General features: G+C 40.9%; 1 protein-coding gene across 4 annotated transcripts in view; it reads right to left on the minus strand.

Moving 5' to 3' along the window:
• Window positions 1–15,522, minus strand: part of Col4a6 (collagen type IV alpha 6 chain) — a 416,524-nt gene that overhangs the window by 34,761 nt on the left and 366,241 nt on the right. For 3 of the 4 annotated variants that reach the window (XM_087196743.1, XM_087196744.1, XM_021241634.2), the window contains exons 14-24: window positions 14,090–14,149; window positions 13,020–13,064; window positions 12,499–12,552; window positions 11,573–11,642; window positions 10,483–10,590; window positions 9,448–9,588; window positions 8,339–8,443; window positions 6,180–6,340; window positions 5,521–5,700; window positions 4,797–4,980; window positions 109–180 (exon numbers count right to left, since the gene is read on the minus strand). In XM_087196743.1, the coding sequence (XP_087052869.1) occupies window positions 109–180; window positions 4,797–4,980; window positions 5,521–5,700; window positions 6,180–6,340; window positions 8,339–8,443; window positions 9,448–9,588; window positions 10,483–10,590; window positions 11,573–11,642; window positions 12,499–12,552; window positions 13,020–13,064; window positions 14,090–14,149 (1,180 nt within the window). The remainder of the gene's footprint in view (window positions 1–108; window positions 181–4,796; window positions 4,981–5,520; window positions 5,701–6,179; window positions 6,341–8,338; window positions 8,444–9,447; window positions 9,589–10,482; window positions 10,591–11,572; window positions 11,643–12,498; window positions 12,553–13,019; window positions 13,065–14,089; window positions 14,150–15,522) is intronic. The other variant, XM_021241635.2, reaches the window with a different exon arrangement.

Here is a 15,522-nt window from a genome sequence, read left to right on the forward strand (position 1 = left end):
TAGCCCTCAGGAAGAATGTGAATCCTCAAATGCTGCTGGGTCGTTTGTTTCCTCTGGCTCATGGCCCTTAAAGTGTGCCCAGTGACTTTTTCCAGTCTCACTCCATACCTGGGAATCCAGGAGCTCCTGGTAATCCTGATGGACCATATGACCCAGGAATAATACAAGGCAAGGTGATTCCTGCAAATGGTAAAAATGTATGTATCTGGTCAATCTACTGAGTCAGAGAAGATTTCCCCCTAGTCAGCTCCTTTAATGGGATTCCATTTAATGGGATAACCAAGTTCTCCCCACTTAATAGCTAGGAGTCCACACAAAAATCTTGGCACCAGAAGCTCTTGGGAATTACTACCAGTGTCTCCTTTTAAAGATAAGAATGTTCTTAGTGTCAAAGTTCCAGGATGTTTCAAATCATTGGTGCCCACTGGGCAAGCAGTCACCTATACAGCAGGTGTTACCTAACTAGGAACAACAGCAAACAGAAATTGTCTACTCACCCTATGCTTAAATAGAGCCTCTCCCTAAGATGAGGGAGGGTCCATTATGCCCACATTACTAGATTGAAGAGTTTGAAACCAAGACCCCTCAAGTACATGCCTATTATTTTCTTAAAATGAAGCTCCCCCCAAACATTGGCTTTTTTGAGATATAATTTATTTGGGGTCTACTGAAACCTATTGATTGTTCTTGGTCAGATAGACATATATGTCTATATCAGGCAAACACTAAGGGACCACTCTCTTGGCCATGAAGATACATTGTGACCCTTCCCTCAGTTCTTTAAGTGAAACTGTTAACTCTGCTATTCAGAAAGAAAGCGTTATTAATTTCAATATTCAGGACATCAGAATTGGCATGAAGAATCCTTCACCTGGCAAATTCTTCCTTGCTCATTCATAATGCAAATAAAGAGAGTCTGTAAGATCACAGAGCAGGAGGTTTTTTTGTTTTTTGGAGTTTAATAAAATACTGGTGAGCAAATTGTTTGTTGGCTCCCTCAAGTGTCAGTTATGAACAATTGTTATGCTAATTAAAATTAGTCTTGCCTATTCATTAAACAGTTCTCCAAGATCTGTTTTAAACCACAGAGTCAATAGTACTAATAAACTGCTATAGCATTTTTCTGTATTTAAAATAAGTCACAAATTGCATTTCTGAAAAATATGTAGACAGCCTGTGATTTAGACTGCTTACTCAGCTAGATGGCATTTCTCTAATTCTACTTCTGTTTTCCAAAAACCTCACTTGTGTTATTCCTAAATCAATAATGGGAATCGAACAGTATGATATAGTGGCTATCTTGGGCTCCGAAGCCAGACAGATTTGAGCTGGTATCCTAGTTCTGCTAATAACTACCTGTGTAGATTAGATACTTAACTTCTCTAAGCCTCATGCATAAAATGGGAACCACCCATGTCATTTGGTGTCTGTGAGGATTATATGAAACAGTGCTAATAGCACCTAGCAGAGTGCCTAGTACCCTAGTACGTGCTCAATGAATAACAGTTCTTATCTTATTTAAGGAGGAGCATTCAAAAGAGCTCCTAGAAGGCCATTCCCTGGTTTCTGTCTCAGTCAGGTTAGTGACACTATTTTGTACTGCTGGCATCAATTTTCTGCCTTCTAGATCTCAGATTTTTACAGTCACATTTCCATAGGTGGAGAAATGGATATAGGCTTGGGTCCTTCTCCATAACTGGGCACACCTACCTATGTCCTTCCAGACATTGAGATGACAGAGCTATTTATGATAGTTATTTCTCTACTAAGGAAATGTGCTCTATAAGCCAGAACCTCATGTTCAGATGCTTCACTCACTGGTAGAGTGATTCCAATCTTGTGGTCTGCTTGGGTCTGGGTCTTTTGAACTAGGCCAAAAAACTGCCTCTGTAGCTGGTGTCATGAAGGTACCCTGCACAAGACTCTCCTGTCCTCAATTATCTCAGTAGCTCATTGGCTCCAGTATGTTAAACTCTTACCATTACAATTCTACTGCTTTATGTATATTTTAAGAAACAAACTGGGTAAAATACAAATATCCCTGAATGTGAAGCTACCCCCATCCTCAATTTATCAAATGAGTTTCATAGATACTTTCCTCTGTCCACCAGGCCAAAACAACAAAGCCTTTAAAAGATGGGGCTGAAGACAGGCTTCTGTTCCAGGATAATCACCCGTCTCCAACAGGGGCTCCACTGTGGTGTTTGTGAGTGTGGAGAAAAGTGAATATAAAGGAAGAGGCATGTGGCCAACACTAGTATCTGAGAACCTGTAGCTAGCTCTTACTTCCCTCTGTGTCTACATCTCCCCTTTACCAACATTTCCCCTGCAGCAGCAATCATGTAGATCAACCAAATAAAGAAGAACTGGGACAGAAATTTGTTGAGGCCAAGGGAAAGTCTTGTCTACAGTCCATGTATGCCTACTAACCAAATTCATTGTCTGGATTGAGTGGAGAGCGCTGGCACCCACACAGGATCAAGCACACAGGATCAAGCACACAGTAATCACTTCAGTAATAACCAGGGTGATGGATTATTTTGATTATCTGGAGTCAGAACCTCTTTGGAAATAGTTGTTGGCTTTCTCAAGGTTTGTAATAATTCACACTTGTAGGTTGAAAGGTTTCTGATGACTATGTTGCCTTTTTTGGCAGTGCTGTTGTCCTAGCCTGGGCTATCACCGGAAAGTTAGATTTGAGGAATTATATCTGGTTACCACAGAGAAAAAAAGAAATAGCATAACTGTTCTGAAAATTTTGGTACTGCAACAAGGACATTTTCTGCATAAGACGTCTTCCAAGCTGTAGCTTAGTATAGTAATATATTCCTGAGAACTTTCTGTGTTCAGAAACTAGAGAAGTTTGGAAAAGAAATGATCCCATAGGCTTCCTTCTGTTGACACACCCTATTCTCAAACAGTTGGAATGTTGTAGCATTCAGAAGACTTCAGGGAATGTGAGTTTATAGGTGCCAGGTTATTGTAATTCAATTTATGACCTAGTTTTCTGGAAAGTGTGTTGACCTGGAGTGAAGACCCATCAATTAGCCTAGGGGCAGCAGAATGACCATGAGTAAACAGAGCTGTAAGCAAAGCTATAGCTGATACCAGGACTTCCAAAAAGGAGACTGATATTGTTTGATAACACTCCTCACAGCCTTCCTATTAACCTGGTTTTAAGAATGTTGAGTGATCATGTTTTAACTTGTACCATCATGCTTATTACCTTGATTCACAGAACTAGATGTTAAAATAGATAAAAAGTTACAAGACCTGTTATCTTGTCTTCTTTTTTTGTAATTCTTGAAGATGACTAGGTGGAAAGAGGAGAAAGAAGCCTAAGAAACAGCCCTTTGGTTATTGGGAAGACCCTTTCTTTTGCAAGTAAATAGTAACCTTTTATGGACATTGTACTGTTCTGGGCAGAAAAGCAAAGTATTACTCATTTTCCCTAGTATCTAGAGACTTAACGATGTAGTTAGGAAAAGTAAAAGTATTAATGGAAGGAGATACTTAATTTAAGTAGCAATGACATACTGTGGAGGTCATGGGAAGGCTTAACAGAAGTAGGGCTTATGTCCTTAAAAGATGAAAAAGACGTGACTACATAGAAAAAAGAGGAAGGCAACATGAGCAAACTCTTGGAGTTTTAAATGAAGATATTTGTGTTTGGATACAGAGAAAAAGACTAGTGTTTTAGTTTTTAAAAAAAATTTTATTATGAAGAGTGTGAGTATGAGGTTGAAAAGGTTGGTTGTGTCCATGTTTGGAGACTTTTGGGAATTCCATGTTGTAGCACTTGGACATAATTCTGTATTTAATAAGTAGCATTTGTAGCTTTGGATGAAGGGAGTAACATGATGATATTGCTGCTTTATAGGTATTACATTTTTGGCAATGTTCACAGTAGAACTGAACGAAAAAAGGCTGGGGCAGGAGATAGGAAGCTCTCATTCACTTACTTACCTTTCCATCCATCTACCCAACTAACCATCCATTTATCCCAAAAACATACATGAAGGCATGAAATAATAAGAACTTAGTAGCAAGAAGAGGGAGGAAAGAATATGAGGCATGGCAAAGGAAGAATAAGAGCTAACCTCAAATTTTCAAACTTCTGATGACTATAAGAACTGTGGTGCCACTAATGGAAACACTGAAGTTGTGGAACATAGAACAGAAGTTCAGATGAAGAGCTATGCTGGCTGTATGAAAGAAGATGAGTTAACAGCATAGGACTTTCATGATATATAAGCAGGAATGTCACTGTTATGATTACTGAAATTCAAGTAAGAAAAGTAATGTAAAAGGAAGGAAATTAAGATATAAAATATAAGTTAAACTAGATGCAGCTAGGTTCTCTGCACAATTTGATATTCCATCAATTGAGGAAAGATTCTTCCATGCTTATGATATTGCCATATAATTTAGAGGGCAACTTGTCCAACCCTCTACTCATTACTTCAATGACATTTGCAATACATGATCATCCAGCTTCTCTTTGATTTTTTCCAGGGATTATGAGCTCATAACCTCTACACAGCTCTGTAACATTTTCACTCTGCTCTTTTAGGAAGTTCTTTGCAAAGTGGAACTGAAATCTATATTATTCTTCATTCTAAGCTTATCACAATACATTATGATCCTTTTATCACTTAAAAACCCTTAAGATGATTGAAAGTAGTGGTTATGGTCTGCCAAGTCTCTTCTTATGACACATTTCATGCATCTGAGTGATGGTCACTCTATAAGAGGTTGATTTTCTAAGACCAAAGCCATCTGATTCCATGTCTCACCTGGAGATCCATGGAGGCCTTGTTGCCCTGGTAACCCATCTATTCCTTTATCTCCAGGGGGCCCATGAGGTCCAGGAAGTCCTGGAAGCCCAATTCCTGGGGGACCAGTTGGACCAGGATGGCCTTTTTCACCAGGAAGTCCTGGTAGTCCTTTTTCACCTGGGAAGCCCTGTTCACCATCACCCTAGACAAGAATAAAAAATAGTGAAAATCTATCTCAGAGACTTATCTGAAGAGTTCTCTGACCATGGGAAAGAGGTAACCAGTATGACTATAGGCTTATGATTTGTTAAATTTCTCTATCACTCTAATTTATCAACTTTCTCTGAGTTTAGTTAGTGGGAATGAGCCTTGTCAATTCTGGGTCATCTGATATTTCAGATGGGGGTGGGAAAGAGGACATGAAATGAGCAGGATAACAATAACCCTCAAAGTCCCAGAAAGAAGTTGAATTGCTTGAATGGGAAAGCCATTGAGAAGCTGAAGCATTTTTAAGTGACATGGTGAATTATTGCTAGCATTTATCAAATAAAACAATGACTATTCCTAGAAAAAGATTCCCATTTTATAGAAAAGCACAAAGCCCAAAGTGTCAGTGACAGAATCGGGACAAGATATTGTGAATTCTTTATTTTGTCCTGTCCCATGGTCCAGCTGCCATCAGACTTCCCTACATCAGATATGAGTATGTATAGAGCTAATCATCCAAGAACAATCCACTTACTTGAATACCTGGCAGACCTGGTAAACCTGGTACTCCATCCTTGCCTGGGGCTCCTGTTATACCAGGGAACCCCTGGGGGCCAGGATCACCCTTCTCCCCTGTAATCCCTGATCCTGTACTGATAGTTGGTTCACCTTTCTTTCCTTTGGCACCTGTAAGACCTTGTTGTCCAAATGAACCCTGATAAAGACACAAAGAAGAATAATCAGGAGATAAAGACGTCATAGAATTTTGGAATGTAGCAAAGGTATGGCTGAATGCAGGTCTTTGGGTATATTTTGGCACTGTTCTAAGCACTTGATTATGTTGTCATCTTGAATAATAATTTCCCATTTTCTGTATCCTTTCTAAATTTTGAAATCTTTAGGGATTGAAACGTCATCTTAATTCCTATTTAATATTTGGGGCCCAGCACAGTGCCAGGCAAATTGTAGACAATTTTGTGGAAAGAAGAGGGAAGATCGGAGAACATAGGTATGTTAAAGCAGAAAGGGGCTTTGGAGACCATCTACTCAGACTTTATGTTACAAATAAGAAGCCTGAAGTTTTGTGTTATTCCTATTTATCTTTTATGTGCTTTAGGAAAGTGATTGGCAGAGAGTAAGGGACCCTTGAAAGCTCCCATTGCTCCCTAAGGGCCAAAGTTTGGCAAGACTTACTGGAGCCCCTGCTGGGCCCTGTGCACCCTCAGAGCCTGCATCTCCTCTGGTTCCTTTAAGGCCTGGAAAGCCCATCAGACCTTGTGGCCCAGGCAGGCCTGGTTTCCCAGGTGGTCCAGGGCTGGGGACACCACCATCACAAGCACAAAAACCCGAGTCCCCTGGGGGAAAAACGGAGAACATAAAACAAAGTGGGTGCTCTTTACAAGGAGGAAAAACCTGATAGTAATTATTTGTGAGTTGGAGGGAATCAAAAAGCATGAAGAGTTTCCCTAAGATTCTGAAGGACTTCGTACTTTTAGTAAACTGATAATCCTCAAAACTGAGAGAACAGTCTATTCTTCAGATTAGCATATGTTGAGCATAAATGCTCTGGAATCTGAAATATTTTGGATTTTAGGTTTTTGGTTAAGAACGTTCAACCAGTAAGATCTATGCAAATATTCCAAAATCTGAAGAATATGAAATCTGAAACACTTCTGGTCCCAAATATTTTGGATGACTGGTACTCAACTTGTATTTATCCAGTGTGATCCATGGAGCTCCTGCACAAGTCACCTGTGATGTTTTTTTATAAAGCAGCTTTCTGGGTTCCAACCCAGTCCTAATCAGTCAGATTCTCAAGAGGCCAAGCCCAAGAATTTAATTTTTAATAATTTCCTCTAGGGGGTATTCATATATGATGAAGCTTGAGGATCACTATCTCTATTCTAGACTTAAAGAAAACCTTTAGGCCCCATAGATATACAGAAGGGTAGCATTATAGTTGTTTCTGTTTTAGGAATAAGAATGGTATTGAGAAAGACAACAACTCTGTGGTCAGTCAGGGAAGGGCCAAAATTAACATCCTGAGTCTAGCCTTGCAATTTAATGCCTTTTCCTGCCCAGTCTTTGTTATTATGGTTTGGATTGAGAATGTTTCCTAAAGCCTCATGTGCTCTTAGGGAGGGCTTTTGGAAGGTGATTGAATTATGGGTGATACAGTTCACTTGCTGATAGGAGGTGGGGCCTGATCTGAAAAGGCAGGTCACTGGAAGGTGTGACCTGGGAGGGTATGTCTCCATCCCCAGTTCCTCCCTTCACTCTGTATGCTTCCTGGCTGCCAGGACCTGAGCAGCTTTCCTCCACACAGGCTTTCTCACCATGTTATTCCGCCTTTGAGCATGCCAATCATGGACTGTAACTGTGAGCCAAAATGAATATCTCCTCCTTTAAGTTGTGAGTATCGATATTTATCCTAGCAACAAGGAAAGTGACCAAATCCTTGGATTCAAATAGCAGAGATTTCTGAATTTTTTTTAACTATGTCAAGATCTGAGAGTCTAAAACATCATTGCTCCCATACTTAGTGATATTTTATGGCAGGGCAATGAGAAAGGAGAGGAGTAAGTTAAAATTTCTCTGTTTGAGGCTGAGGAGAGCCATTAATTCCTGGAAAGAGGAGGAGAGATCTCAGATAACCCAAACCCCTAGGCCAGTGGTGGCAAACCTATGGCACACATGCTATAGCAAGATGTTGTCTCTGAAAGCTCTAAAAGGTTTGCCGTCACTGCTAGGCCATCTCTAAACCTCTCTTCAGTCAGTAGATTCACTTCTCTCACCACCCTGGCTTAGGCTGCAGCCATAAATAGTTGAGTTATTTGAAAATCTTCCCTTCAGAGGAAGGAATGCAGAAACACCCAAAGGGAGTAAGAAGATGGAGAGAAACAGTGCAGCTGAAGGCTATGCTCATTGATTGGCTCTTTAGCATCAGTGGAGACTTGAGTTGTTTTCTTGGAGCAGTTGGCTTTTTCAGAGTCTCAGGTCTTGACATGTTCAGAGCTCTTTGCTTTAAGCGGAAGGCAATAATAAGTGGCTTCCAGCCTTGGCCTTGCAAACTGGGAGGGGCTGTGCTGGCTAACACTCTAGACCCCTAGCAACAGCATCTCTAGGTGCAATGAGTAGGAAGAGCAGCCTGCCGACCACTTTGTCCTGTGTGACCTCAATTACCAGCCTTAGTCTTAATTATAGCACTTCCAAGAATTCTATAATTCAATCCTCTCTTAGGAGCCAAGATTGCTTTCATTTGGGTTCCGAAGGCTGTTGGTTTGCTCATCCTCCACAAAGCCTCATCTAAGAAGTTAGGAGGGGGGCAAAGAAATTCAAAGAGACAAAATCACCTTTTACTCCTTTGCGGCCTGGGTTTCCTTTTAGACCTTGTTCTCCTCGGAGACCAGGAAATCCTGGCCCTGTGCCATGTAGAGTTCCAATCTTAGATGGTGGACCTGCAGGAAAAAGAAATGTGAAAGACTGGCAGCTCTTGACTCGGTGCAGCAGCTCAGTCATGAAGGCCTGGGTCCTCACGACTCAACACTCACAGTAGATACAAAAATATCTATAACAGGACCTCTCTAAGTCTGTGGCAAGAGCCAACACAATTCTCTGTTGTCTCACCTCACTCTACTACTACTTACAAAATATATACAGTGTTCCAGGCACTGGACTAGACACTGGGCATTCAGAGATGAAAAAGGTAGCTTCAATAACTCAGCAGTCCCAATACTTACTCCAGAAAGCCCCCCTTATGACAAAGGAGGAAAGAAGTGTAAGCTGCAGTGGTCAGGGGATTTAGGGTACAAAGAAGCATGCTGGGGAATATTTCCAGCCTTTCTCTCAGAATCTAGAATCTCATACTCAGGTAGAAGATCTGAGAAAAACAGGTCTTTGTAAGCTTTATTCATTTATTTGGCATTGGGGATAGAACCCAGGGTTTTTGCTTCCCAGGCAAGTGTTCTACCACTGAGCTAAACTGCCACCCCACCCCACCCCCCACGTAGGCTTTTTAGCAGCTACTTTCAGGATACAAGCATGACTTCTCCTCTCTTAGGCGTTCAGCTGCCCCCCTTCCCATTTGAGCCCTCTAGACTAGAGGAAGCCAAAAGAGCCAATGCTGCTTCTCTGGGAGCTGAAAAGCCCTGGAGTAGAGATCGAGACTGGTAAAAGATGAAAGGGAAATGGCTACAGAATTTGGAAGGCATTAGGTGGTGTTTGATCATTATGATGGCCCTAGCTTGCTTGTTCTTTGATGAAGAACACTTTGCTGTATAGCTGACATGAATAGAAGCAGGGCTCACTCAGAGGATGGAGGCTTTTTTGCTAGAGTTCAGCAGTTATCATGTATCCTGGCTGAGCTGTTTCATCTGTGAGAAGTTCCCTCAAAAATCATGATGTTTCTGTACTATGAATCATACTTGAGCCTCAAGACCAAAGAAAAACAGGAACAACTTACCAGGTGGGCCTGGTAGACCTGGTAGGCCTGGGAAACCAATTCTGCCAGGAAGGCCAGCTCCTCCAATTGTGGTGTGGCCTGACTTTCCTAGGTCCCCCTTCAGACCTGGAAATCCCTGAGGCCCTATGGCACCTGGCACACCTGGAAGGGTAAGCCCACAAAGAAGTTCATATCACCCTATTCTTTAGGGGCACTCCCATCAGTGGCATGTGTGGGAAGGAGCTCAAGGGAAGAATTTGGGAAAGCATCTGCCTTTTTCTTACATTGAAGTTAGAAAGGTCCTTAGGGATTAATTAGCCTGACATGATAGGATACTGAGGACCAAAGGAAAAAGAAAACATGATCAGGGGCACAGTTTCTTAGTGGGAAACTCAAGAGGAAAACATAGATCTCTAGCCTCCAACTCCCTGTTTTTTTCCACCTTGATGCTGGGCCAGCTATACCTTTTCCAAGTGGCTACTTTAAAATCAGATATCCTTAAAGAGGCTCATCTTTAAGAAATTTAGAAATCAGTGACTTTAAAAGTAATGTTTGAGCTTTTACATTTGGGATAGCCCCATCTCTAGATTCTGGCATGGTCTTTCTTTGCTTGCCACTCTAGAATGACATATGGGTGTGCTCCTCTGATGATTGGTTCAAGGGTGTCACCCATAGGATCCTGGGACCATTTAGTGCCTGACTTAATGCTAGACTGAAGGTCTGGGTATAAATTTTTACCCTGGGTTTTCATTAGGCCCTCTTGGCAAGCATTAGCTATGATAGCACATTCACAGAAGAAAGACAGGGCTCTAGCTGCCCAGTTCAGACCTCTGGTAGCTGCAAACCTCGATGAAACTCTGGAATTGTCTGTCCATCTATGGTACATCATTAGAGGCAAAGGAAAGCTCAAGAGTAGGACTCAGGTACCCAGGCACTATCCCCGCATAGATTAGCATTGAGCTGGAAGTGGGAGAACCTATCTAGAGGAAGGAAGTGCTAGGAACAAGAGTGGATAGAGGACTGATATGTGCAAAGGATGGAATAGTGTTTTTTCACCTGGTAAGGCTGGAAGGCCAGGGATGCCAGAAGGGCCACGTTGGCCCTGGATGCCTTCATCTCCTTTAAAACCTGGGGTGCCTGGCACACCGGGGTCTCCAGGATAACCTGGACTTACAATGAAAAAATGTAGTGAAGATGGTAGAGAGCCACAGTGCCACAAAATTCTCAAAAAGTGATCCAGAGAGCTGTTCTGGGCCTGAAAGACTCTTTCTTGCCCTTTCTAGATCTCGCAAATGCTAATAGTGATAATGGGCCTATGGGAAGTAAGGATCCACTAGTGTTCAGAATTGATCTGGTCAGGGATTCCTTTCATGATAAGATCTGTTAAGTACTAGGAAAGATCTTTTACTACTACTAATCTGTAATGTTCACCGTTTGGATTAAGGTGTTGAAGTTCACTATTTATATTGTACACATAGGTTTCCTGGGAGTGGGACACAGAAAGCCACTGTCAACTATTTATTAATCAAACGAGGAATGGACCTGATATGATGAGAGGAGAGGAATAAGTTAACGAGACTCGGGTGGAAGAGGTACTGTAGTAGAAGACTTTGGTTAAGCAAGAAGTGGCTGGAGACACTGGGCATCTGGATCTTTGGAGAAGAAAAGGGGAAGAGGTGGGTATGCACAGTAAGAAGGAAAAGAAGAGAAAAACACAAACTTTCTAAGTATCTGTTAAGGCTCTCAACAACTTGGTCCCTTAGCCAAAGATACTTTCCTACTTCTTACAAAATTGGCAAGCTTTAGCATGTATGGGCTAATTTACATAAGACCCTGAGTATCCCATAGCATTGGGCTGAAGCCAGTCAGGCTGGGGAGGATGTTAATCTTTCCCTAAGCATAAACAGGTGAATCATTTATACCACACTCAGGCCCAGGCAGACCCAACATAAAATTGTGAGGCTGGGTTTGGGTTCTCTGCCCAAGAGATTGGAATTTGCTTCATTCTCCAAGCTCAGGACCTATGAGGGGCCCTAGGTAGTGTCAGCAATCCAGTGGCTGACAAAGTATCTTTTAAAAATGATAGGGGATATAGAATTTAACTCTTTGTTTTTTCTTCTCTGGTCAAATCAGTGAAGAGTTGTACCTGAGATCATAGCACCATCTGCACTCGTGAAAACATCTGGCCCTGGCAGGCCAATACCACCTTTTTCACCCTGCAATAATTAAATTAAACACAAATATTTCTGTGACCTCACTGTACAAGATCTATGTGCCATCAAAGCCAATACCAAGAAAAATGAAAAGTTCCTTTTTTTGTGACCTCTGATTTCCAAGATAAGCTAATCAAGGGATTAATTAATTTCAAAGTCCAATAAATTGAAGATGAAGGAGACACAGGCAGGCTAGAGGCCTGATACTCAATTGCAAACCCATCAAGGACAAGGGATCCCAATTTTATTTTGCAACATCAGTTAAAGTCATTCTGCTTCTGAGCCTGGGAAATATATCACAGGCACATACAACTTGACCATATTTAAGAAGTGCTAAGGAAGGAACAGAATTTCAATTTTTTTCTACTCTTAATAAGACCAGGCCTCTGGTAGTGTTATCACATTTTTTTTTTTGGTACCGGGGATCGAACTCGGGTCCTTGTACTTTGGAGGCAGGCGACGGAACCACTGGGCTAAATCCCCAGCGGTAGTGTTATTATTCTTGTTAGTGAATGATGTCAGACAGATGACATCAACAGAGTCCCCGTTTCCCAAAAGGAGGACCCATATACCAGAATCAGATGCAGTGAAATACCTACAATAGGCAGTAGGAGCTGTCTGGCCATAGGGGATACATTATCTATAGGGAATTTAAAAACAATAATAAAACCTGAAAGTTGGTAGTATCTGAGGAATTATCATCCACTTTGTGTAAAGAATTCATTGCATGCATTTGTTGAGAAAATAGTGATATATAAAACATCAAAATATTAAAAACAGTTCATCTCATGTGTCGGCTTCTATAGTAATTCTTCTCCTTTCCACCCTCCAACCCTAGATTTTTATTTCCCAACATTACCTTAATTCCTGGGAATCCATTAAGCCCAGGAATACCTGGAGACCCCTTCTTGCCCTGTGACAGAAACATAGTTATCGCTAAATTCAAAAGAGAGGCTTGTCTCTGGAAAGGTTAGGGAAAATAGTGCAGGGAGCTTGGCTGGCATTTAGAGTATGCATGGCTTCTTCCTGACTCTGGGAGCTATAAAGTCTTCCAAAAGGAAATATGCTGTTAGGTAGTCAACTTGTATATTAAGAGGTACAAAGATCACAAGGCTATGGATATAAGCAGGCTGGCCTTGGTAGCCCTTGATAACATGCCAAAGATTTATTACTACCTTTGGCATAATAAGGCACCATGTGTGACACTGGATATCCATCCTCTTGAGGGAAAACAAGAGTGACTAATATTACAAGATTATAAAGGAAGGTGAACAATCTGTATTATAAGCAATGTCTCCATTTGGCCATGTTAAGTAAAGCAAAGGGGCCTTTAGATTAGCATTTTATATACTAAGGCTTTACTAATATTAATCCAAATACCTTTGTCCCTGAAGAGCCTGGCACTCCTTCTGAACCCATGGGACCCTGTAAAGAGAATAGCCACACTTAGAAAGATTAAAACCTACACTGGACAAAGTTACTGAACTTATATAACAAAGTTATCTGAGTTTAGAATTCAGTGGCTCCAAAAATCAGGTAAGAGAATGTTCCTAGACCTGGCTTAATGACTTCTTTCTAAGCACTAATGCATGAGGCTGAATAGCCACATGAAGCATTTTAAAGAGCTAAATAAATGGAAATATGTTCAGTAGTAGGTGGAATTTAGTAGAAGGGCTGGTGGTATTATACTTAGTCTCCATTAGTTCCAAGACAGAAGATTTTTAAATAGATTATGGGAAGACCTCTTATCTTCCACCCCAAATATATTCTTTGTTGGTGGTTATGTGTTTTCAAGACAACACAGAGGGAAAAGTGGAGAAAGAAATGGCATGGTAATGGGTGAATCAATACTCAAAAGGGCTCTGAACAAATCTCATGGACAAGCTAAAAACACAATTCTTTAAATGTTACTTCTTTAAGACTAAGATGGGCTAACTACTTATAACTCAAGATTTAAGTGCCTGACTAGGAATCAGACAGGCTGTTATTTCTTCCACTAAAAGTGAGATTATTATTGGAAACTGCTGGTGTTGAATATTACTCACTATGTTTTAAAACTTCCCAGGCTTGTTTCCACCTTATAAAGATTCTTCTATTCCTGTGTCACCCTCTTGCCCATATTCTCTTGGAATAGAATGGGATGAAAGTAAGACAACCCTCACATTATTTTTTAGCCCAGAAGATAGGTATACATGAGGGCAAGGCGATTAAATAGGCTGAGGAGCCACTCCAAGTAGGCGGTACATCATTTCTTGTTCAAGGGAACCACTTAGTCAAAGGAATGGAGGCAAGTGAAAAGGAAGAGGTCTTAGAAACCTGCCAGAGGGATGATAAAGAGAAATAAGAGAGGCTTAGGTGGCTATCAAGTTACATAACATAAAGGACTAAACAGGAAAGAAAACAGACCAAGTGACTTGACAGACTCGGGCAGGAACATTCCAGGCTCATACCCTAGGTCCTGGCAAGCCAAGGATTCCTTTTTCACCTTTTTCTTCAGTAGATCCAAATTTCTAAAGGAAAAAGGAAACCACAAGTTGTAACATTCATTTTCTCATAGATCTCTTGGCTCCATTGAAAGTGAAGAGGTAATTTTAAACAAGCTCTGCTGTCCTGTTAGGGAGGCATATTATGCTGAGTCTCTTGTCAATGTCTGAAAAGCACAGAGGGCCCGAATATTAATTTGGACCATTCATTCAACATTCTTCTTTGTTTCTAGAAGTAATGTCTTTCCCATATAACAGTATTACGTGTTTTTACAGCATCATGAGCTTACAAAAACAGAAATAATAAAATATCTAACCTTATTGATTTTACAGATCTAGAAACTAATACAGAAGGGTTAAAAATCAATGAGAAAGATAGGTTTTCTGACTTCCATTCCAGGACCCTTTCCATGAGAACTGGCTGCCTTCCACCACCTAGAAACTTGACTTTTTTACGCACAAATGGAAGATTGTGCAAATCCTCGGGGGTTGATACTAGAGAGACTAGATTTTTTCCTTTGGAGACATGATAACTATATCCTTTCCCATGGGAAGGAGTATTTCTACCAAGTCATGGTCTGGAACTCTGCAGCTCTATACTGAGACTATCTATAAGGTTCCTGCCTTCAGAGCACAGATTTTGGCAAACAATATTTAGGCTTATTGTAAAAGTAAAAGAGGAAGGATGCTTTCTTAAATGTAAGCTTCTGAAAAGACACTAAATATCATGGTACATCTCTTGTTGTACCCTTCATATGACCAGGCCACTGTTCCAATCCCAACTGTAGCTTTTTCTTCCTTTTACATACTCAATACATTTCCAATGGGTACTGAAAGCTGGCTGAACACTCCCTGGTTTTCTATGTCCATGGGTTTCTTTCTTTCTTTCTTTCTTTCTTTCTTTCTTTCTTTCTTTCTTTCTTTCTTTCTTTCTTTCTTTCTTTCTTTCATGGGGCGGGTATGTGTCTGTGAGGAGTCCAATTCAAAGCAGGTTTTGGCTCCTACTTGCCTCTACTCTTTTTTACATTGATACTGTGTGTCAAATAGTTCAGCCATCATAGTAAATAGAGTTTCTAATGTGAAAAGATTGTGAGATAAACTGAATACAAACTTATTTGAAATCTTAGTTTTCGACATTTCAAATTGGAAACTAAGGCGTGCTGCCCCCTGGTGGAATGTGTCTATTGACCTCTGAGGCTGAACCTTTCAAGAAGCCTTCCTTGTTCTATGAGAGCTATGGCAGCTGTTGCTCCTCCAAACTCTTAAGCCGCTAAGATGAGCTATGAAAGTTTTGTAAGCAGTAGTCCTCTATCACACTCTCTCGTCTCTCTCCAAAGCATGTTATTGCTATTGAACACATACAGGACAGTGTAGCAAATACTTATTGAATTGAATGGAAC

Source organism: Heterocephalus glaber, unplaced genomic scaffold, assembly GCF_053883595.1.
Source record: "Heterocephalus glaber isolate CG9 unplaced genomic scaffold, H.glaber_assembly_v1.0 deba00001613, whole genome shotgun sequence".
Classification (NCBI taxonomy): Eukaryota; Metazoa; Chordata; class Mammalia; order Rodentia; family Bathyergidae; genus Heterocephalus; species Heterocephalus glaber.